This window comes from Carica papaya, chromosome 5 (genome assembly GCF_054855325.1).
Source record: "Carica papaya isolate Zhongbai chromosome 5, ASM5485532v1, whole genome shotgun sequence".
NCBI lineage: Eukaryota > Viridiplantae > Streptophyta > Magnoliopsida > Brassicales > Caricaceae > Carica > Carica papaya.
In genome coordinates this window covers 20352538-20377338 of record NC_142313.1, presented here as the reverse complement: position 1 = coordinate 20377338, position 24801 = coordinate 20352538, and the positions used below count along the sequence as shown (strand labels likewise).

General features: G+C 38.1%; 1 protein-coding gene across 1 annotated transcript; it reads right to left on the bottom strand.

Moving 5' to 3' along the window:
* Positions 1 to 6949: 6949 nt before the first annotated feature.
* On the bottom strand, positions 6950 to 24316 carry LOC148254938 (uncharacterized). Its single transcript, XM_088220512.1, has 12 exons — positions 24167 to 24316; positions 22972 to 23026; positions 22789 to 22918; positions 19832 to 19957; positions 19378 to 19485; positions 19040 to 19237; positions 18416 to 18627; positions 17950 to 18300; positions 15400 to 15940; positions 9067 to 9100; positions 7808 to 7973; positions 6950 to 7245 (listed from the first exon to the last, which is right to left on the bottom strand). The coding sequence occupies exons 1-12, from the start codon at positions 24314 to 24316 to the stop codon at positions 6950 to 6952; spliced, it is 2367 nt and encodes a 788-aa protein (XP_088076638.1).
* Between the last annotated feature and the right edge of the window lie 485 nt (positions 24317 to 24801).

Sequence of the window (24801 nt, the reverse complement as noted above, 5' to 3'; positions counted from 1 at the left end):
AGAAGGTAACTTGGAGCAAATTTCAAATGATGTAAACACAAATACAGTTCCAAACCTAGAAAGTTTCAGCAGACCAGTAACAAGATCAAAGGCAAAGAAGCTTAAAGAGTTGCTCCAAGTTTTTACTCAAAAACATGTGGATGATGGGATGGCCAATTGTGGAATGTTCAAATATGAGCTTTTTGAACAGTCCAAATTCGTAACTTTAATTGGATTTAAGTGATTTGGGATAATTTGGGCTTATTTGTGATGCAAACAAGGTTAAAAACACTCAAGATACTCAAAGAGCATCATAAGGTGACTTGGAGCAAATTTCAAATGATGTAAACATAAATACATTTCCAAACCTGGAAAGTTTCAGCAGACCAGTAACAAGATCAAAGACAAAGAAGCTTAAAGAGTTGCTCCAAGTTTTTAATAAAAAACATGTGGATGATGGACTAGCCAATTGTAGAAAGTTCAAATATGAGCTTTTTGAACAGCCCAAATTCGTAACTTTAATTGGATTTAAGTGATTTGGGATAATTTGGGCTTGTTTGAGTCTTATTGATAATGGGTGAATAAGCCTTGTGTACGGTCTGGATTAGTTGAGTTGTTTTAAGTATTTTGAATTGTTTTATTTTAGTTTGAGTTAATTAAGCCCATATAGTCAAGTGTAACTTATTTTGGGCCTAAGTCTTGTCTTAGTGTTATTACAAGAATGAGCCCATAACTATATGGTGCCACAAACAATTAGTGGTGTTGGTTAAGAAGATTGGAGTTACAATGAGTTACATAACAATTACATACCTATAATTAGCCTAGTTATTGTTGGAGTTATAATTGTAATTACCACATAATTAACCTAGTTATTGTGGGAGTTACAATTGTAATTATTATATTGTAACTTATCATTGATTTCTTTGGCTATAAATACCAAAGGAACTCTTCTTTGTGGACATCAAGAGTTGTAATCAAACATTTCAGAATTGAGTTGAGAGTATTTTGACTTTTCTTTCACTTTATGCAGAAGGTGTTGATTTGGAATACAATTGTTATCATTTGTATTTCAATTTTGATTTCCTATTTCAATTGTTCTTGGTGCTTGTTTGGATTGGGTTCAAGGGATATCATTTATCTTTATTGGGTTCTCTTTAACTTCTACCATTTGGGTGATTGAACAAATTTGATTCCTTTTTTACTTGTGATCTAAATTCCATTCTAAACCGATTGAAGAGTTCTAAGGTTGAAGCAAGGGTCTTTTGGTTCCGCATCATTTGGTATCAGAGCATTGGTTCACCAAGTAAATTAGTCTATCCTTATTTTATTGTCTTTATTTTTATTATTTCTTACAAAAAAAAAAGAGACAAATTTGCATTCAGCAAAAAAAAAAATCACATTAGCCTAATTTGCTTAATTGTGCAAAACACATTTCCACATATTCTACCTTGTGTAACTGACACAGCTGCTGTTAATTCCCTTTTATTTATCTCATATAACATTCAAATATATTTAAAATTTAAAAAGAAAACTCGTTTCAAGGCTGTTTGTTTGGTTGAGATTGTTTGTGTAATTTTTAGGGCTGTTTGGAAACAACTCACCTCAATTGAGTTTGTTTTCATCCAAAACTGTTTGTTTCACTTAATTTGAGTATTTTGGGTGATAATTTGTGGTTCTATTAGAGAATTACAAATTTCGTGCATTAAATTCCATATTCACCATTTTTTTTCTTGCATCTTTAGTTTTCATTTAATATTTATGCCCATTTGCTTCCTATTACATCTTGAGGTAATAATATTTCGTTGTTGCCTAATTAACATAAAAATCATCATACACTTATTTCTATATCATGTGTGTGCTCTTCATTGTTTAGATTATTCTAGTTTGCCTTTGGAGTTGAATTCATGTATCTTGTTTCTTTAGGAATTCTTTGTTATCTATAATTAAAATTGAGTACATAGTGATAATTAATTGTTGTTTGAATTGGCCATTTTGTATAAAGTTATAAAAAATTACTTGAGTGTTAGAAAGCAAGAGAGTGTGAGCTCAAAAAAGGATAAAAGCCAAAATTGAGTGAAACACGAGTGCCCATACTACGAGAGTAAACACGTAAGGGAGTGATTTGTGAGGTTGCAATCTATTTTGTTTCTCATTAAAATTTCAGATTTGAAGATGGAGCCACAAGGGAGTGAAAGAACATCAAAAGATCAAGAATTCATCCTCAAAGCAATGCAACAACAATTTGAGAGGATTCAACTAGCTATTGGCAACATGGATGAGAAACTAGAGAAACAACAACGTGAGTTAAATCCATGAGAGGGGAAGCTTCCCAAACCAATCCAGGGGCAAGAAGACTTCCAACACCACCATTTGATGACGAACTGGAGGAAGAATTTGATGACCAAGCTACTTTGGTCAATGAAGGTCGAAATTATGGTAGGGGTCGAAACGATCTTGATAAAAACATTGGGAGCATCAAAATGAAAATCTCATCGTTTCTAAGCAAGAATGATCTGAATGCTTATCTTGAATGGGAGCGCAAGGTGGAGCTTATTTTTGAGTGCCACAATTATTCGGAGGAGAAAAAGATAAAGCTTGCGGTCGTGGAGTTTGGAGAGTATGCCATTGTGTGGTGGTATCAATTCATCACAAGTAAAAGGAGAAATGAAGAGAGATCTATTTCCACTTGGGCCGAAATGAAGGCTATCATGAGAAGGCGCTTTGTTCCTACTCACCACTATAGGAATTACATCAAAAATTGCAAGGCCTTATTCAAAGGAACAAGAGTGTAGAAGACTATTACAAAGAGATGGAGATAGCCATGATAAGGGCTAATTATTGAAGAGGATAGGGAAGCTACTATGGCAAGGTTCTTAAATGGCCTTAACAAAGACATAGCCAACATTATAGAGTTTCAACATTATGTGGAGATTGATGATATGGTGCACATGGCTATAAAGATTGAAAGACAATTAAAGAGAAAGGGGAACACAAGGCAAGCCAACACTTACTCGGCCCAAAATTCCAATTGGAGACCGAATTGGTGGGGAGATAACAAGGCTGTCCAATTTAAAAGAGATGACAAAACCAAACCAAAAGATGCTAATGATAATAAAAACAAAGGTATTTCTAACTCCCAAACTCCTAGGAATAGAGATATCAAGTGTTTCAGATGCTTGGGTTTTGGTCATATTGCATCTCAATGCCCAAATAAAAGGGTAATGGTGATGGTGTTGAAACGGATGATGAGAATGATGTGGAGGATGAAATGCCTCCTTTAGAGGATTGTAGTGATGGGGAAACGCCTATGGAAGATAGATTGTTGGTTTCTAGACGTGCTTTGAATATGTAAGTAAGGAATGATGATGAGGGGGTTAAGTTGCAAAGAGAGAACATTTTTCATTCTAGATGTCTAGTGAATGGAAAATTGTGTAGCATGATTATTGATGGGGGTAGTTGTGTAAACATGGCTAGTACCTTATTTGTTGATAAACTGGGTTTGGAAACTACAAAACATCCTAAACCCTATAAGCTGGAATGGCTTAACAATAGTGGGAGTGTGTGAGTTGATAAGCAAGTGAGGGTGCATTTTACTATTGGGAAGTATAGTGATGAGGTGATATACGATGTAGTTCCTATGCAAACTAGTCATATTTTGCTGGGTAGACCATGGCAATGGGATAGGAGAGTGATGCATGATGGATATCTCAATAGGTAAATGGTAGGAAAAGAGGGCAAAAAGTATACCCTTCTTCCTTTAACCCCCTAAAAAAGTTTTTGAAGACCAAAGGCAACTTGAAAAGTCCCATGATGAATTCACATAAAGAGAGACCGAGAGAAAAAGAAAAGAAAAAGAAAAAGAGAAAAGAAAAGAGAGTGAGAGAAAATTAGAGTGTAAAAATGAAGATCAAAAGGAAAAAGAAAGAGAGACGTCTGCATTCGACCATAGAAAAGAATGAGGGAAAGAAAATGAGCTTTTATGCAAAAATGAGAGATGCGAGGAAAGCTTTATTGTACTCATGTACAAGGAAGCTTGTTTCTCAACTAACGAACTTGACCCTTCTTTGCTAAGTATTGTGGTTGAAGTTTTGCAGGAATTTAGTGATGTTTTTCTCGATGATCTACCTCAAGGTTTACCACCTTTGAGAGGGATTGAGCATCAAATTGACTTCATTCCCGGGGCTGCCATACAAAATAGACCAGCTTATAGGAACAATCCCGAGGAGACCAAAGAGCTTCAAAGGCAAGTGGAGGAGCTCTTACAAAAAGGGCACATTCTAGAAAGTTTAAGTCCATGCACAGTGCCTGTCTTATTAGTACCCAAAAAAGATGGTAGTTGGCATATGTGTGTTGATTGTAGAGCCGTCAACAAAATAACGGTAAAAAATCGACACCCAATACCTCGACTTGATGATATGTTAGATGAGTTGCATGGTGCTTGTGTATTTTCTAAAATTGATATTAGAAGTGGTTATCACCAAATAAGAATGAAACTAGGAGATGAATAGAAAATTGCTTTTAAAACAAAACAAGGGTTATATGAGTGGTTGGTTATGCCGTTTGGCTTAACTAATACATACGCCAAGTACTTTCATGTGTTTAATGAACCATGTTTTATGTGAATTTATTGGAAAGTTTGTGGTTGTCTACTTCGATGACATTCTTGTGTATAACAAATCTATTGATGAGCATGTCATGCATTTGAGGCAAGTGTTTGACACATTGCGTAAATTTCAACTATATAATAACATGAAGAAATGTACATTTTACATTGATCGCATCATTTTCCTAGGATATGTCGTGAGTGCAAAAGGAATCGAGGTAGATAGTGAAAAGGTAAAGGTTATTCAAGAGTGGCCGACACCCAAAAGTATAAGTGAGGTGCGTAGTTTTCATGGTTTGACAAGTTTTTATAGGAGATTTGTAAAAGATTTTAGTGTTGTTGCTGCCCCTTTAACTAAAATCGTGAAAAAAGATAAGGGGTTTGTTTGGGGGAAAAGAATAAGAACATGCGTTTTTCTTATTGAAAGAAAAGTTATGTAATGCGCCTTTATTAAGATTGCTTAATTTTGATTCAATTTTTGAAATTGAATGTGATGCCTCTGGGCTTGGGATAGGTGCTGTTCTTATGCAAGATAAAAGACCCATTGCTTACTTCAGTGAGAAGCTCAATGGTGCACAATTGAATTATTCCACCTATAACAAATAGTTTTTTGTTTTGGTAAGAGTATTAGAGACATGGCAACATTATTTGTTACCAAAAGAATGATTCACATCGATCATGAATCTTTGAGGCATTTGAAAGGGCAAGGAAAGCTTAATAAACGACATGCAAAATGGGTAGAATTCAAAGAGTCCTTCCCATATGTAATCCAATATAAACAAGGAAAAGAAAATGTGGTAGCTGATGCGTTTTCAAGAAGGAATTGATTCGAGGATGAATCCTTTTGAGGGGAGGGGGAATGATGCAAACAAGGCTAAAAACATTCAAGATACTCAAAGAGTATCAAAAGGTGATTTTGAGTAAATTTCAAATGACACAAATACAGTTCCAAACCTGGAAAGTTTTAGCGAAGCAGTAATAAGATCAAAGGCAAAGAAGCTTAAAGAGTTGCTCCAAGTTTTTACTCAAAAACATGTGGATGATGGGCTGGCCAATTGTGGAAAGTTTAAATATGAGTTTTTTGAACAGCCCACATTCGTAACTTTAATTAGATTTAAGTGATTTGGGATAATTTGGGCTTGTTTGAGTCTTATTGATAATGGATGAATAAGCCTTGTGTATTGCTGGATTAGTTGAGTTGTTTTAAATATTTTGGATTGTTTTATTTTAGTTTGAGTTAATTAAGCCCATATAGTTAAGTATAACTCATTTTGGGCTTAAGTCTTGTCTTAGTGTTATTACAAGAATAAGCCCATAATTATATGGTGCCACAAACAATTAGTGGTGTTGGTTAAGAAGATTGGAGTTACAAGGAGTTACATAACAATTACATGCCTATAATTAGTTTAGTTATTGTTGGAGTTACAATTGTAATTACCACATAATTAACCTAGTTATTGTGGGAGTTACAATTGTAGTTATTGTATTGTTACTTATCATTGATTTCTTCAGCTATAAATACCAAAGAAACTCTTTTTTGTGGACATCAAGAGTTGTAATAAAATATTTCAGAATTGAGTTGAGAGCGTTTTGGCTTTCTTTTCACTTTATGCAGAAGGTGTTGATTTGGAATAGGAAATCAAAATTGAATACAGGTGATAATAATTGTATTCCAAATCAACACCTTGTGTATAAAGTGAAAAGAAACCCAAAATGCTCTCAACTCAATTCTGAAATATTTAATTACCACTCTTGATGTCCACAAAGAAGAGTTTCTTTGGTATTTATAGCCAAAGAAATCGATGATAAGTTACAACACAATAACTAAAATTGTAACTCCCACAATAACTACGCTAATTATGTGATAATTATAATTATAACTCCAACAATAACTAGGCTAATTATAGTCATGTAATTGTTATGCAACTGTTTGTAACTTCAATCTTCTTAACCAACACCACTAATTGTTTGTGGTACCATATAGTTGTGAGCTCATTCTTGTAATAACACCGAAATAAGACTTAAGCCCAAATGAGTTACACTTGACTATGTGGGCTTTAATTAACTCAAACTAAAATAAAACAATCCAAAATACTTAAAACAACTCAACTAATCAAGTCCATACACAAGGCTTATTCACCCATTACTAATAAGACTCAAACAAGCCCAAATCATCCCAAATCATTTAAACCCAATTAAAGTTACGAATTTGGACTGTTCAAAAAGCTCATATTTGAACCTTCCACAATTGGCCAGTCCATCATCCACGTTTTTGAGTGAAAAGTTGGAGCAACTCTTTAAGTTTCTTTACCTTTGATCTTGTTACTGGTCCGCTGAAACTTTTCAGTTTTGGAACTTTATTTGTGTTCATGTTATTTGAAATTTGCTCCAATTCACATTTTGATGCTCATTGAGTATCTTGAGTGTTTTTAGCCTTGTTTGCATCACCAAATCTGGTTTTTTCTTTCCATCTAAATTAGTTCTTTCATTACATGGTAAAGGAACAAAATCCAAAGGAGTTGAAGGATTAAAACCATAAACAACTTCAAATGGTGAATAACCAGTAGTAGAATGCAAAACTCTATTATAAGCGAACTCAACAAATGGAATGCACTCTTCCCAATTCTTCAAATTCTTTTGGACAATAGCATGCAACAAAGTTCCTAGAGATTCACAACTTCAGTTTGACTATCAGTTTGTGGATGACAAGTAGTAGAAACTAACAACCTAGTTTCTAATTTACTCCACAAAACTTTCCAAAAATAACTTACAAATTTTGCATCCCTATCACTTATAATTGTTTTTGGAATGCCATGCAAATGTACTACTTCCCTAAAGAACAGATTTGCAATGTTAGTGGCATCATTAGTTTTATTACAAGGTATAAGATGCGACAGCTTTGAAAACCTTTCAACCACTATAAAAATTAAAATTTTTCTTTTCCTTGATCTAGGTAAAGGTATATACAATCCTTGATTCAAAACTTTAGATTTTGCTTGTTTGCACACGACACATCTGCCACAAATTCTTTGCACATCTTTCCTCATTTTAGGCCAATAGAAATGTTCCTTTAAGGTATCTAAAGTTTATGAAATACCAAAATGTCCCATTAAACGAAGCTCCCCCCATGAGATTCTCTAACAAGCAACATTCGAATAGAACAAATAAGACTTATGCACAACTTATTCTCTTTAAATAAAAACCCATCCATTCTATAGAACTTACTGAATCCAACTATCTCACATGCCTTAAAAATGCTAGAAAAATCAGAATCATTTTCGTAAAGAGATTTAACATGTTCAAAACCAAGCATTTGAGCACCTAAAGCATTGAGTAAAGCATACCTTCTTGAAAGTGCATATGCCACAACATTATCTTTGCCTTGCTTGTACTTAATCACATAAGGAAATGTTTCAATGAACTCAACCCATTTAGCATGTAAAGGCCCCGAAAATTTAAATGAAATATATGTATTAAAATCTCAAATGCAAAAGCGTAATAAAAATTTTGATTAACATCCCTTACACAATAACCAAAACGTACTCTAAACATGAAGGAACAAACTAACTAAAAGAGATACTCGAAATAAAAACTATAAATATAACTATGAAGTCTTTAGGCGTCCCCTTTGCCGTCTTCCTGCGGAACAGGCTCGAGAACAACGTCTTCCTGATCTGAAATGGTTAAATAAGAGATGAGCTACACCAGCCCAGTAAAGACATCACACTCTCTCACCGCCACGGAAGTAAAGGTGGGTAAAAAATAAAAATGACCAATGGAGCATAATTTATAACGAACTCGTTTATTAACATAAAAACCTTTACTGTCCACTTACCTCGGTGAGATATATGAAAACAACATATGAAAATAATAACCTTATAATATCATGAAATCATACACACTTTATAACATAACACATATCATACATTTACATTTCAATCATCAGAAAACAGATTTCCTCTTTTACCAGCCTACTAGTATCCCTGGGGATCCATAGGAGTCCCCGCTACACGTGAACCATTAACATTTACAACATGATTCCAGGGCCGTTCCCATACCCCGTCCGGTATGGGCGCCAAAACCATGAACCTCAATACCCCGTCCGGTATGAGGGTGAAACAGGTCGTCCCCATACCTCGTCCGGTATGGGCGCCAAAACATATAAGGTCTCCATACCCCGTCCGGTATGAGAGACCAAGTTCCCGGTAGGGTTTTCTACGGACCCGGTCCATCCACCATCTCCCAGGATATCTAGTCAGGCTGTCCACATTATCCATTTTGCCTTTTTTCTTGATCTCAATCATCCAATCATACATAACATGTAAACCAGTAATTGACACCAAACAAGACAATACAGTATCGGGTTCACCATAATACAAAGCATAATAAAAGAAACCATGATTTATGCATACGAGACCATAACATAATTATATCAAACATCATACTGCATTTTATACTGAAAATTAGATCAAACAACAACTAACCAACAATATATCAAACTCAGGCTCCATTGGCAACCTTAATCAATTATACATCTATAAAGTCACAAAGTACAGTTTAATTATTTATTTAGCTTTAATACCGTGATAGGAAATAGGGTGAGGGGTCCTTACTTGTTTCAGGTTCTAAATTCGACTCTACAGTGTGCCTACAGGCTGTCCCAAATTTTTCTGAATTTCTTTCGAAAAACGGAAACACACTACCGGTACCTGCATGTGTCCCAAAAAATCCCAAATCAGACCTAGGGTCCCTTTCAGCCAATATCGGAATTCCAGCACGGCGACGGCGCCGCCGCTTGTGGCGGCGATTCGCCTCAGGTTGGTCGTTTTCGGCCGAATTCGGCCACACTTGCATCGGTCCCTGCGATAAAACAACCCTAGGGCCCTCGGTGGACCAAAAAATCACGAAAAATCGAAATTTACCGGCGGCGGTGCTCTCAGGTGCGGCGACTCCTCCGGCATGAGTCACGTTTTGATGTTTGGTTCCAATCAACCTGTAGAGAAAAGAATGGTGATCACAGTGGTATAAAATTTGCATCGAACGGAGGCCAGGAAGGGCCTCATCGGAGGCAAAAACAGAGGGGGGCGCGGCGGCGCCGCTGGACTTCGGTCGGGTTTTTCGGCCGTTTGGCCGGTGGTTTGGCTCCGATTTGGTCATAGACGGACTCAGCATCAAAAAATGAGCCAGGGGGAGAAAATTTACCTCGATCGGCAGTCAAAAACTTCCCCGGTGCGGCGGCGGGTGGCGGCGGCTGGCTCCTCCGGCGTCTGGTTCTTCTTCTCCGCTGAGGCACTGGCGGCTAGGGTTTTGTGGTCAGGTGTGGGTGGGGTTATTTATACTCTTTGCCTTTTAATCTCAACCGTCCATCAAGATTAAATCTGGACCGTCCGATCGCGATTTAATTGGGATTAAATCTAGGCCGTCCGTACCTGATTGAATATGGGTCGTCTATACGCGTGAATCTGGGCCATCCGTGTGCACGTTTGATCTGGGCCGTCAGTGCACGCGGGAACGGATTTGGACCGTCCAATCGCGCGCACGTGGATCGCCCACGTGGCCCGTTCTCTGGTTAGCGTTTCCTTGCCACGCGGCGTGTCCTGGTTGGCCGGAGCTGCTGACCGGGCCGCTGACGTGGGTGCTGACGTAGGTGCTGACGTGGCACAACTTTTCTAAATTGCATTTTGACCCCCGGTTTCTGATTTTCTTTTCAAAAACACCCCCATAATCCAAATTTTCACCCATTTTTTTCCAAAATCAATTTCAATTAAATTCAAATAATATTTTTACCCAATTTTATCATTATTTTTATTTTTATTTTCATTAAATTAAATTAAATTAAATCAAATTAAATTAATTAAAAATCTAAAAAATTCAAATACAAAAAAAAGGAAAATAAAAAAAATAATAATAAAAATAAAAATTAAAATACTTGGGTGTTACAACTCTCCCCCCTTAAAGAAATTTGGTCCCCCAAATTTGCCTCTTACTTTTGGTCGAACAAATGGGGATATTGGGCTCTAAATTCTGATTCTAGCTCCCAGGTAGCCTCCCTGGGCGTGTGGTTCTGCCACACGACCTTTACAAATGATATTTTTCGGTTGCGGAGTATTCTACTCTTTCGGTCTGTGATACCGACTGGTACTTCTTCATAAGACAAGTGCTCTTGGAGTGGAAGCGGTTCATGAGCCAAGACATGAGAAGGGTCCGGGTTGTACTTTTGTAGCATGGATACGTGGAACACATTGTGGACTCTGGAGAGCTCTGGAGGCAGTGCTAGTCTGTAGGCAGCAGTACCAATCCTGTCTAAGATTTCAAATGGTCTAATATATCGGGGGTTTAATTTTTCCCTCCTGTTGAACCCACTAATTCCCTTGAAATGAGTGACCTTTAGAAACACCCGGTCGCCTTTCTCAAACGCTAGGTCTCTCCTCCGGGTATCTGCATAACTCTTCTGTCTACTATGAGCTGTCTGAATATTTTTTCTGATTTTAACTATTTTGGACGTGGTATCCTCTACCAACTCAGGGCCGAACAATCTTCTATCGCCTACTTCCTCCCAATAAATCGGTGATCTGCACGGGCGCCCATATAACGCCTCATATGGAGCCATGTCGATGCTAGCTTGGTAGTTGTTGTTGTAGGCAGACTCTATCAGGGATAGATGGTCGTCCCAATGGCCCCCATAGTCCAAGACACAAGCTCGGAGCATATCCTCAAGCGTACGAATTGTCCATCAGTCTGGGGATGGAAGGCAGTACTAAGAGACAGCTTTGTTCCCATAGCTTGCTGGAAGCTACTCCAAAACCAAGAAGTGAACCTGGGATCCTTGTCGGATACTACTGTCACTAGAACCCCATGCAATCTGACTATCTCCCGGATATACATTCTTGCCAACTTGTCCAATGAATCAGTCATCCTGATGGCTAGGAAGTGGGAAGACTTGGTAAGTCGATCAACGATTACCCATATGGCATCATGTCCTGAATGTGCCTTGGGTAGCACCGATACGAAGTCCATGGTGATATGTTCCCACTCCGGGATCGGTAAAGGCTGAAGCAACCCACCTGGGCGCTGATGCTCTGCCTTGACCTACTGACATACCAAGCATTTAGATACAAAGTCGGCTATGTCTCTCTTCATCCCATGCCACCAAAACCGGGGTCGCATGCTTTGGTACATTTTGGTGCTTCCTGGATGCATGACAAACTTCGAGCTATGGGACTCCGTCATGATGTCTCTTTTTAAGTCACTGTCATCTGGGACACACACCCTGTCTTGGAAACGAAGTAATCCATCGGCAGAGATTCGGAATTCTGAGCTCCCTCCCTGTTCTGCATCCTTTTTGCGGACTACCAGGGCGAGGTCAACTGTCTGGGCTTTCCTTATTCTCTGGATTAACTCGGGCTGGACTGTCAGGCGGCCCAAATATGTGACTCTCTTCAGATCATGAAGTCGAACCTGTTGCGTGGCCCCAATTGGTCTGCATTCTGAAACCATCAAATGGGCTAAGATACCTGCACTTTTCCTGCTGAGAGCATCTGCTACCACGTTGCCCTTACCTGGATGGTATAAGATATCACAATCATAGTCCTTAAGGAGTTTCATCCACCTTCTCTGACGCATGTTGAGATCCTTCTGAGTGAATATGTGTTTCAAACTCTTATGATCGGTATAGATCTGAAAGGTCTCTCCGTACAAATAATGGTGTCAGGTTTTCAAGGCGTGAATGATTGCGGTAAGCTCCAAGTCATGGGTGGGATAGTTCTTCTCATGATTCTTTAACTGTCTGGACCCGTATGCTATAACCTTTTCATGCTGCATTAGGACACAACCCAGGCCCAGATAGGAGGCATCACTATAAGCTGTATATCTTCCCGATCCACTCGGTAAAGCCAGCACGAGTGTAGTGGTCAGCCGCTTCTTTAATTCTGAAAAACTTCTTTCGCAGTCCTCATTCCACTCAAACTTGGCATTCTTCTTTGTGAGTCGGGTTAGAGGAGCTGCTAAACTGGAGAATCCTTCAACGAACCTGCGGTAATAACCTGCCATTCCCAGGAAGCTACGGATTTCCTTAACTGATGTTAGCTTCTCCCAGCCAAGTACCGCTTCAACCTTTTCAGGATTCACTGATACCCCTTCCTTCGATATGATGTGTCCTAGGAAGGCGGTCTGCTCAAACCATAATCCACACTTACTCAACTTCGCATATAACCTCTTGTTTCTAAGGACCTGTAAAATTTGGGCAAGATGGTGAGCATATTCTTCTCTGCTTTTTGAGTAGACTAAGATATCATCGATGAACATGATGACAAATTGATCCAAGAACTCTCTGAAGACCCTGTTCATCAGATCCATAAAGATTGCAGGGGCATTGGTTAGCCCAAATGGCATGACCAGGAACTCATAGTGTCCGTACCTGGTTCGGAAGGCCGTCTTGGGGATGTCTTCTATTCTTATCTTCACCTGATGGTAACCTGATCGTAGGTCTATTTTAGAGAAGACCTGTGCACCCTGCAGCTAATCAAAGAGGTCATCAATCCGGGGAAGGGGATACTTGTTTTTGACCGTAACCTTGTTCAATCCTCTGTAATCAATGCACAGTCTCAACGTTCCATCTCCCTTCCTTGCAAAAGTGACTCCAACACCCCAAGGGGACACACTGTGTCTAATAAAACTACTTTCTTACAATTTAGTGATATGTTTCCTCAGCTCTTCCATCTCAATGCGGCTCATGCTGTAAGGAGCAACTGAAATGGGTTGGGTACCTGGCTGTAGGTCTATAGTGAACTCGACTTCTCTATCCACCGGCAGATCGGGCAGTTTGTCCGAAAACACATCTGGGAAATCTCGGACTACCGGAATCTCTTGAATATAAATTTTCCTCTTAGGTTTGCCTAGTCAGAGAAAACAGCAAGATTAAGGGATTAGAAGTTAAGAAAACTTGCCATCAAGGAATAAGTACTGAGTAATTTTATTAATTTGTAAATGGCTCATCGTTAGGAGGATTAAATACAACTTTCTTGTTAAAGCAATCTATGGTGGCGTGATACACCACTAGCCAATCCATTCCTAAGATTACATCAAAATCCCCTGTGTCTAACCCTATCAGGTCTACACTCAGTTTCCTATTTGCTATCTCCACGGCACAAGCCCTATAGATAACTTTCCCTATTAGTGTTTCACCCCCGGCAGTAGACACAAACAACAATGAATCAAGTTTATCAGGTGATACATTAATTTTGGAAGCAAAAGCATGTGAAACAAAAGAGTGCGATGCACTAGTGTTAAATAAAACATGAGCAATATGGTCACAGATAGTATACATACCCTGTACTACATCCGGGTTGGCGTCGGCATCCTACTGGGTAAGGTTGTAAGCTCTGCCCTGGATAGGAGGCCTCCCTTGATTCTGGTTCCTCGAGCATTCTCTTGCATAATGTTGTGCACTGCCACAAATGCAACAAGTGTTGTTGAGGCGGTAGCAAGGTCGGTCCCTGTGATCTCTGCTGCAGTACTGACAGATCTTCCCACGTGCTGCCCCTGGAGCCTGAGGAGGGGCCTGGATGGCTGGTCTGGGCCTCTTATTTGGTTGGGCAGGCGCAGTAGGTGCTGGCCTGCGGAACGGAGCTGAGGGTCGGGAACTCCCTCCTGGCTGAGGACGGGTGCTGAAGCTTCTTTCCATGATCTATGCCTTTGCTAGGACTGCTGAATATGTCTTGAGCTCCAGTACTAACAAGTGTTGCCTGATCTCTAGGCGGAGACCCCACTGGAATCTCCTGGCCTTTCGGCCCTCATCCATCAATGTCTCCGGGGAGTATCGGTCCAGCTCTAGGAACTTACGAGCATATTCTAATACTGTCATGTTTCCCTGAACCAGTTGAATAAACTCCGTTTCCTTTAGGTGTCGGATGTGCTCAGGGAGATACTCCGCATGGAAGGCCGCTAAGAACTGCTCCCAAGTGACTGGTGTAGGCAGGGTGGTCTGCTTGAGCTCCCACCAACGTCCTACTTCCCCTACCAGCATGTAGGAAGCAAGGGCAACTCTCTGCTCAGGAACTACTCCCAAGGTCCTGAAAGCTCTCTCAGTCTCTGCCAGCCAGTACTGGGCCTCTTCAAAAGAGGATCCCCCTGCAAAGGTGGAGGGGTTCAGTTTCCTGTACCTCTCTATGTAGCTCGGGTCGATCAAGGAAGGAACGGGGTCCCGTGGAGGAGGGACTGGACCCGGCTGGGGATAGACTGGGGGGTCCTGTGGTGGCACCTGCTGATATGATGGGGGCACTGGGTTGTGCTGTGGCGGTGCCGGGTAGTAATGTGGCTGGGGCACCGGGTTGTACTGCGGTAATGGTGCCGGGTGGTACTGTGGAGGAGCAGGCTAGTGCCGGGGTGGCTCGGGATCAGCCTGCTGTAGCAGAGGCTCAACCTACGGTAGTGGAGGAGGGTCGGGTAACTCTTTCTCTCCTCTCGCCCTTGCTGGGCAGTTATGAATCCTTCCATCATCTCAAATAACCTGTCTACATCCTCTCGAAGTGAATTATCCCAGGCCGCTTGGTTTAGTGAGGGTCTTCCTCTCCTCATCTCTCTGCACCTGCATTTCATAAGGAATGGTTGAGTAACGGTTTATCGGTGAATATTTCTCTAAGCATTATTATGTAAGGGATGGGTCCGAGGAAAACAGCTTTGATCACACGGTCACGATTCATCTACCAGACTTAAGATCCTGTCTCCTTTGAACTCGAGGAAACAGAGGTACGAGCCTATTACATAAGGAAATGTTTCAATGAACTCAACCCATTTAGCATGCCTCTTATTCAACTTACCTTGCCCCCTTTAAGAACTTTAATGATTGATGATCAGTATGAATGACAACTTTTTTAGGCCTCAGGTAATGCTGATAATTCCCCAAAGCTCGAACCAAAGCATAAAGTTCCTTATCATAGGTAGAATAGTTCAATGAAGCACCATGGAGCTTTTCCCTAAAGTAGGCAATTGGGCTTTTTCCTTGCATTAGAACAGCCCCACCACCAACAATTGAAGCATCACACTCAATTTCAAAAGTATTAGCAAAGTTAGGCAAAGCAAAAATAGGTGCCAAACAAAGCCTATCTTTTAACAAATTAAATGCTCGCTCTTGATCCTTATCCCACTTGAAAACACAATTCTTTCTTATTACTTCCGTAAGTAATGCAGCAATGGTACTAAAGTCTTTAACGAATCGCCTATAAAAACTAGCTAAACCATGAAAACTTCTTACCTCACATGCCGATTTAGGAATAGGCCAGCTCTTAATAGCACTTACCTTCTCTTCATCAACTTCAATACCTTGCTTACTCAAAACAAGACCCAAAAACACAATTCGATCTAAACAACAAGAACACTTCTTGAAATCAGCATACAATCTCTCTTTTCTCAAGGTGACTAAAACACTCCTCAAATGTGATGCGGAACCCCAAGACTCTTGCTTGAACCTTAGAACTCTTCAATCAGTTTAGAACAGAATTTAGATATCAAGTAAAAATGAATCAAATTTGTTCAATCACCCAAATGGTAGAAGTTAAATAGAAACCAAAAAAGATAAATGATATCCCTTGAACTTAATCCAAACAAGCATCAAGAACAATTGAAATAGGAAATAAAAATTGAAATACAAGTGATAACAATTATATTCCAAATCAACACCTTGTGCATAAAGTGAAAAGAAAGCCAAAATACTCTCAACTCAATTCTGAAATATTTGATTACAACTCTTGATGAGCACAAAGAAGAGTTCCTTTGGTTTTTATAGCCAAAGAAATCAATAATAAGTTACAACACAATAACTACAATTGTAACTCCCATAATAACTAGGCTAATTATGTGATAATTACAATTGTAACTCCAACAATAACTAGGCTAATTATAGGCATATAATGGTCATGTAACTCCTTGTGACTCCAATCTTCTTAACCAACGCCACTAATTGTTTGTGGCACCATATAGTTATGGGCTCATTCTTGTAATAACACTAAGACAAGACTTAAGCCCAAAATGAGTTACACTTGACTATATGGGCTTAATTAACTCAAAGTAAAATAAAACAATCCAAAATATTTAAAATAACTTAACTAATCCAGCCCGTACACAAGGCTTATTCACAATGACCAATAAGACTCAAACAAGTCCAAATTATCACAAATCACTTAAATCCAATTAAAATTAGGAATTTGGGCGATTCAAAAAGCTCATATTTGAACTTTCCATAATTGGCTAACCCATCATCCACATGTTTTTGAGTGAAAACTTGGAGCAACTCTTTAACTTCTTTACCTTTGATCTTATTACTGGTCCACTGAAACTTTCCAGGTTTAGAACTCTATTTGTGTTTACATCATTTGAAATTTGCTCCAAGTCACCTTTTGATGCTCTTTGAGTATCTTGAGTGTTTTTACCCTTGTTTGCATCATTCTCCCTCCCCTCAAAAGGATTCGTCCTCGAATCAATTCCTGCATCAATTTCAAAAGGGGAAAAATCAGATATGTTAAATGTAGCCGAAACACTATACTCACCTGGTAGGTCCACTTTGTAGGCATTTTCATTGATTTTGGCTATGATTTGAAATGGACCATCCCCATGAGCATCCAACTTAGATTTCTATTTTGATGGAGATCGTTCCTTGCGCATATGAACTCACACCCAATCTCCGGGTTCAAACGAAATCTTGCGCCTTCCAATTAAAGCACGTAATAATGTACCAAGTGTTCTATTTACTACTTCAGTTTGACCATCCGTTTGTGGATGTGAAGTAGTAGAAAATAAAAGTTTGGTCTCAAGTTTGGACCACAAAACTCGCCAAAAGTGACTTAAAAACTTTACATCCCAATTAGATACAATGATTTTAGGAATGCAAAGTATTCTAACAACTTCGCGAAAAAAATAAATCCGCTATGTGTGTGGCATCATCTGTTTTGTGATATGGTATAAAGTGTGCCATTTTGGAAAACCGATCAACAATAACAAATATTGAGTCTCGGCCTTTTCTAGTCCTAGGCAAACCCAACAAAAAGTCCATAGAAATATCAACCCAAGGATGTGTAGGAATGGGTGACTTAGCTTGCCTACATGAGATGCACTGCGCACAAATTTTCTCAACATATTTGCGCATATTAAGCCAAAAGAAATGTTCATGTAAAATGTTCAAAGTTTTGTCAATCCCAAAATGTCCCATTAAACCACCACTATGTGCTTCACGAACAAGCAACTCCCTAATAGAACTATTAGGCACACATAATTTTTCCTTTTTAAATAGAAAACCATCATGCCTATAAAAGTCTTGAAATGTCGCATGTTCACAAGCCACATAAATATTTAAAAAATCATTATTATGCACATACAATTCTTTGAAATGCTCAAATCCCAACAACTTGTAGAAAGAGTAGAGATAAGACCGTACCTTCTTGAAAGCGCATCAGCTACCACATTTTCTTTTCCTTGATTATATTGGATCACATATGGGAAGGACTCTATAAATTCCACCCATTTTGCATGTCGTTTATTAAGCTTGCCTTGCCCTTTCAAATACCTCAAAGATTCATGATAGGTGTGAATCACAAATTTCTTTGGTAATAAATAATGCTGCCATGTCTCTAATGCTCTTAGCAAAGCATAAAACTCTTTGTCATAGGTGGAATAATTCAATTGTGCACCATTGAGCTTCTCACTGAAGTAAGCAATGGGTCTTTTATCTTGCATAAGAACAGCACCGTTATTTTATTGACGGCTCTACAATCAACACACATACGTCAACTACTATCTTTTTTGTGGGTACTAATAAGACGGGCACTGTGCATGGGCTTAAACTTTCTGGAATGTGCCCCTTTTGTAAGAGCTCCTCCACTTGCCTTTGAAGCTGTTTGGTCTCCTCAAGATTGTTCCTGTAGGTTGGTCTATTTGGTATGGCAGCCCTGGGAATGAAGTCAATTTGATGCTCAATCCCTCTCAAAGGTGGTAAACCTTGAGGTAGATCATCGGAAAAGACATCGCTAAATTCCTGCAAAACTTCAACCACAACACTTGGCAAAGAAAGGTCAAATTCGTTAATAGAGAACCAAGCTTCCTTGTACATGAGGACAATCATTGGCTTGTTAGAAAATAAATCTTTTCTCACATCTCTCATTTTAGCATAAAAGCTCATTTTCTTTCCTTCATTATTTGTTATGGTCGAATGCACCTCTCTTTCTTTTTCCTTTTGATCTTTATTTTTCCACTCTAATTTTCTCTCACTCTCTTTTTTTTTCTCTTTTTTTTTCTGTTCTTTTTCTCTCGGCCTCTCTTTGTGCGCATTCATCATGGGACTTTTCAAGTTGCATTTGGTCCTCAAATACTTGTTTAGGGGTTAAAGGAAGAAGAGTATACTTTTTGCTCTCTTTTTCTACCATGTACCTATTGAGATACCCATCATGCATCACTCTCCTATCCCATTACCATGGTCTTCCCAACAAAATATGACTAGCTTGCATAGGAACTACATCACATGTCACCTCATCACTATACTTCCCAATAGTAAAAGACACCCTCACTTGCTTATTAACTCTCACCTCCCTACTATTGTTAAGCCATTGCAGTTCATAGGGTTTAGGATGTTTAGTAGTTTCCAAACCCAGTTTATCAACAAACAAGATACTAGCCACAATTTATCAATAATCATGCTACACAATTTTCCATTCGCTAGACATCTAGAATGAAAAATGTTCTCTCTCTGCAACTTAACCCCCTCATCATCATTCCTTACTTGCGTATTCAAAGCATGTCGAGAAACTAACAATCTACCTTCCATAGGCATTTCCCCATCACTACAATCCTCCAAAGGAGGCATTTCATCCTCCACATCACTCTCATCATCTGTTTCATCACCATTACCTTTATTTGGGCTTTGGGATGCAATATGATCAAAACTCAAGCATCTAAAACACTTGATATCTCTATTCCTATGAGTTTGGGAGTTAGAAATACTTTTATTTTTATTATCATTAGCATCTTTTGGCTTGGTTTTGTTATCTCTTTTGAATTGGACAGCCTTGTTATCTCCCCTCCAATTCGACCTCCAGTTGGAATTTTAGGCCGAATAAGTGTTGGCTTGCCTTGTGTTTCCCTTTTGCTTTAATTGTCTTTCAATCTTTATACCCATGTGCACCATATCACACCATATCATCAATCTCCACATAATGTTGAAGCTCTAGAATGTTGGTTATGTCTTTGTTAAGGCCATTTAAGAACCTTGCCATAATAGCTTCCCTATCCTCTTCAATATTAGCCCTTATCATCGCTATCACCATCTCTTTGTAGTAGTCTTCTACACTCTTGTTCCCTTGTATAAGGCCTTGCAATTTTTGATGTAAGTCCCTATAGTAGTGAGTAGGAACAAAGTGCTTTCTCATGATAGCCTTCATTTTGGCCCAAGTGGAAATAGATCTCTCTTCATTTCTCCTTTTACTTGTGATGAGTTGATCCCACCACACAATTTCATACTCTCCAAACTCCACGGTCACAAGCTTTATCTTTTTTGCCTCCGAATAATTGTGGCACTCAAAAATAAGCTCTGCCTTGTGTTCCCATTCAAGATAAGAATTCGGATCATTCTTGCCTAGAAACGATGAGATTTTCATTTTGATACTCCCAATGTTTTTATCAAGATCGTTTCGACCCCTACCATAATTTCGACCTTCATTGACCAAAGTAGCTTGGTCATCAAACTCTTCTTCCACTTCCTCATCAAAAAGTGGTGTTGGAAGTCTTCTTGCCCTTTGATTGGTTTGGGAAGCTTCCCCTCCTATGGAATTTTAACTCACGTTGTTGTTTCTCTAGTTTCTCATTCATGTTGCCAATAGCTAGTTGAATCCTCTCAAATTGTTGTTGCATTACTTTGAGGATGAATTCTTGATCTTTTGATGTTCTTTCACTCCCTTGTGGCTCCATCTTCAAATCTAAAATTTTAATGATAGAAAAAATAGATTGCAACCTCACAAATCACTCCCTCACGTGTTTACTCTCGTAGTATAGGCACTCGTGTTTCACTCAGTTTTGGCTTTTACCCTCTTTTAAGCTCACACTCTCTTATTTTTTACCACTCAATAAATCTTTTATAACTTTATACCAAATGATCAATTCAAACAACAATTAATTATCACTATGTACTCAATTTTAATTAGAGATAACGAAGAATTCTTGAAGAAACAAGATACACGAATTCAACTCTATAAGCAAACTAGAACAATCTAAACAATGGAGAGCACACACTTGATATAGAAATAAGTGTATGATGATTTTTATGTCAATTAAGCAACAACTAATCAATATTATTACCTTAAGATGTAGTAAGAAGCAAATGGGCAAAAATATTAAATGAAAACTAAAAGATGCAAGAAAAAAAATGGTGAATCTGGAATTTAATGCACGAAACTTGTAATTTTTTAAAAGAACCACAAATTGTCACCCAAAACACTCAAATTAAGTGAAACAAACTGTTTTGGATGAAAACAAACTCAATTGAGGTGAGTTGTTTCCAAACAACCCCAAAAATTACACACAATCTCAACCAAACAAACAGCCTTGAAACGAGTTTCCCTTTTAAATTTTAAATGTATTTGAATATTATATGAGATAAATAAAAGGAAAATAATAACAGGTATTTCAATTACACAAGATAAAATTGGTTTAAGTGTGTTTTGCACAATTAAGCAAAATAGGCTAATCTGATTTTTTTTTTTTTGCTGAATGTAAATTTGTCTTTTTTTTTGCAAAAAATAATGAAAATAAAGACAACACAATAAGAATAGACTAATTTACTTGGTGAACTAATGCTCTGATACCAAATGATGCGGAACCGCAAGACCCTTGCTTGAACCTTAGAACTCTTCAATCGGTCTAGAACATAATTTAGATCACAAGTAAAAATAAATCAAATTTGTTCAATTACCCAAATGGTAGAAGTTAAATATAACCCAAGAAAGATAAATGATATCTCTTGAACCCAATCTAAACAAGCACCATGAACAATTGAAATAGGAAATCAAAATTGAAATACAAGTATAACAATTGTATTGCAAATCAATACTTTTGTGCATAAAGTGAAAAGAAAGCCAAAACACTCTCAACTCAATTCTGAAATATTTTATTACAACTCTTGATGACCACAAAGAAGAGTTCCTTTGATTTTTATAGCCAAAGAAATCTATGACAAGTTACAATACAATAGCTACAATTGTAACTCTTATAATAACTGAGCTAATTATGGAATAATTACTATTGTAACTCCAACAATAACTAAGTTAATTATAGGCATGTAATTGTTATGTAACTGCTTGTAACTCCAATCTTCTTAACCAACACCACTAATTGTTTGTGGCACAATATAGTTATGGGTTCATTCTTGTAAGAACACTAAGACAAGACTTAAGCTCAAAATGAATTACACTTGACTATATGGGCTTAATAAACTCAAAGTAAAATAAAACAATCCAAAATACTTAAAAATAACTCAACTAATCTAGCCCATACACAAGGCTTATTCACCCATTACCAATATGACTCAAATAAGCCCAAATTATCCCAAATCACTTGAATCCAATTAAAGTTACGAATTTGAGCCATTCAAAAAGCTCATATTTGAACTTTCCACACTTGGTCAGCCTATGATCCACTTGTTTTTAAGTGAAAACTTTCAGCAACTCTTTAAGCTTCTTTGCCTTTGATCTTGTTACTGGTCCGCTGAAACTTTCTAGGTTTGGAACTCTATTTGTATTTACATCATTTGAAATTTGCTCCAAGTCACCTTTTGATGCTCTTTCAGTATCTTGAGTGTTTTTAGCCTTGTTTGCATCAAAATGTTCTTCATGTTCATTCAAATCTCTAGAATACACAAGGATATCATCAAAGTACACAACAACAAATTTTCCAATGAAATCTTTCAAAACATGATTAATAAGTCTCATTACTTGGTGCATTAGTTAAACTGAAAGGCATAACCAACTATTAATATAATCCATATTTTGTTTTGAAAGTAGTTTTCCATTCAATGCCCTCTTTTATTCGAATTTGATGATAACCACTTTTTAAATCAATTTTGCTAAAAATAGTAAAGCCATATATAATTCATCAATCATATCATCTAACCTAGGAATAGGATGACGATACTTTACCGTAATGTTGTTAATCGCACAACAATCAACACATACGCCAAGAACCATGTTTCTTTAACAACGGGAACAGCACATGGACTCATGCTTTCTCTCACAAATCCCTTACCCAACAACTCCTCAACTTGCCTTTGAAGGTCCTTTGTCTCCTCGTGATTAATTCTATAGACTGGTTTGTTTGGAATTGAGGCACTGGTATGAAATTGATTTGATATTCAATACCTCTAATTGGTAGCAATCCATTAGGTATCTCCTCCGGAAAGACGTCTTCATATTCCTGCAAAAGAGAAACAAACACACTAGGCAAAAGAAACATTAAGGTCGTTAGTGTTTAGATAAAGTTCCTTGTACATAAGCACAAGTATACTTTTCCTTGAAAACTAAGCCTCCTTAATATCACTCCTTTTTGCATACAAGCTAACTTATTTTTTTTTTACACATTTGAATTCCGCCCCTTTTGTCAAACTCACTTTATTTTTCACTTCATTATTTTTTCCACTATTTTCTTTTAAAAGCTCACTCTTGGATGTCTCACATTCGCTCACTCTTTTTCCTTCACTCTTGTTTTCTCTCTCACTTTGTATTCTTCTAAGCTCACCCTCATAAACTTCTTTTGGTGAAAGTGGTACAAGAGTAATTTTCTTTCCGTCTTTCTCAAAAGTGTAGTGATTTGTGAAACCGTTATGTTCCTTCGATCAAATTGCCAAGGGCATCCCAACAAAAGATTACCAGCATGCATAGGCACTACATCGAATAACAATTCATCCTTATACTTGCCTATTTTTAATGCCACAAGTGTTTTGTCTCCCTTCTATCCCTGCAATCATTGAGCCACTTCAATTTGTAAGGATGTGGATGTTTTGTAGTAGACAGCTCCAACTTCTCTACAAGAGTAGTACTAGCAACATTTGTCACAATACCACCATCAATTAACACATCACGTATGCGATCCTTCACAAAACATCTAGTATGAAACAAGTTCTCTTTGATTGCATTCATCTTGTATTTGTATATTCAAAGCTCCTCTTGCTACAAGAACCCTTCCACTTTCTGCCATGGTAAATTATTCATCTTCATCATCAATTGCATCTTCATAGGATGGTATTTCTCCTTCATTCTCTTCTTCACTAGCCGAATAATACTCTTCATCTAGCATAAACTAGTTCTTTGATTTGGACAGTCCCGCTTGTAATGACCTACACATTGACACTTGAAACATTTAATATTTATTGCGTTCATAGTAGAGTCAAGCTTACTCTTATCATTGCCAGAACCGGATGCTTTAGGAACCTCTTTCGATTCTGCCTTAGGCTTAAATGACGAAGCCTTATCACTTTTCCTCCAATTTGATTTGAATATTGAAGTGTTGGAAGAAAAATGACTTGCATTCCCGTTTTCTCTTCAATTGCTTCTCAACCTTCAAAGCAAGGTGAAGCAAATCTTCTACCTCTATATAAGGCTGCAATTCGGCCACATTAGAAATCTCCTCATTCAAACATTTAAGAAATCTAGCCATTGTAGCTTCACTATCTTCCTCAACATTTGCTCTAATCATGACCACTTCCATTTCTTTGTAGTACTCCTCAACACTCTTGGAACCTTCTGTAAGATTTTAAAGTAATAGCTTGGTACAAATCTTGTTCTCATGATGGACTTCAAATCTCTCAAATCTTCGACAGGCCTCTCCCTATTACTTCTCCGCTTCTTTTTTGTATCATCCCACCAAGTAATAGCATAATCATCAAAAACAGCAGCAACAAGTTGTAGTTTCCTGGATTCAGTGTAGTTATTCAATAAAATACTACTTCAATCTTCTTTTCCGAATCCAAGTAAGTTTCAAGATCCATTCTTCCATGAAAGGATGGAATCTTCAATTTAACACCACCAAAGTTGCTATTATTGTCGTTTCTTGCTCTTGGTTGCACCTCCTCTTCTTCTTCATTATCACCATGTGATTCATCATCTTCGAAGTCATTACTCTCTTGAACTCTATTTGGAAATCTTCTACCACGCATGGCTGGATTAGGACCATTTGGTGGCTGCCCCCTTGTA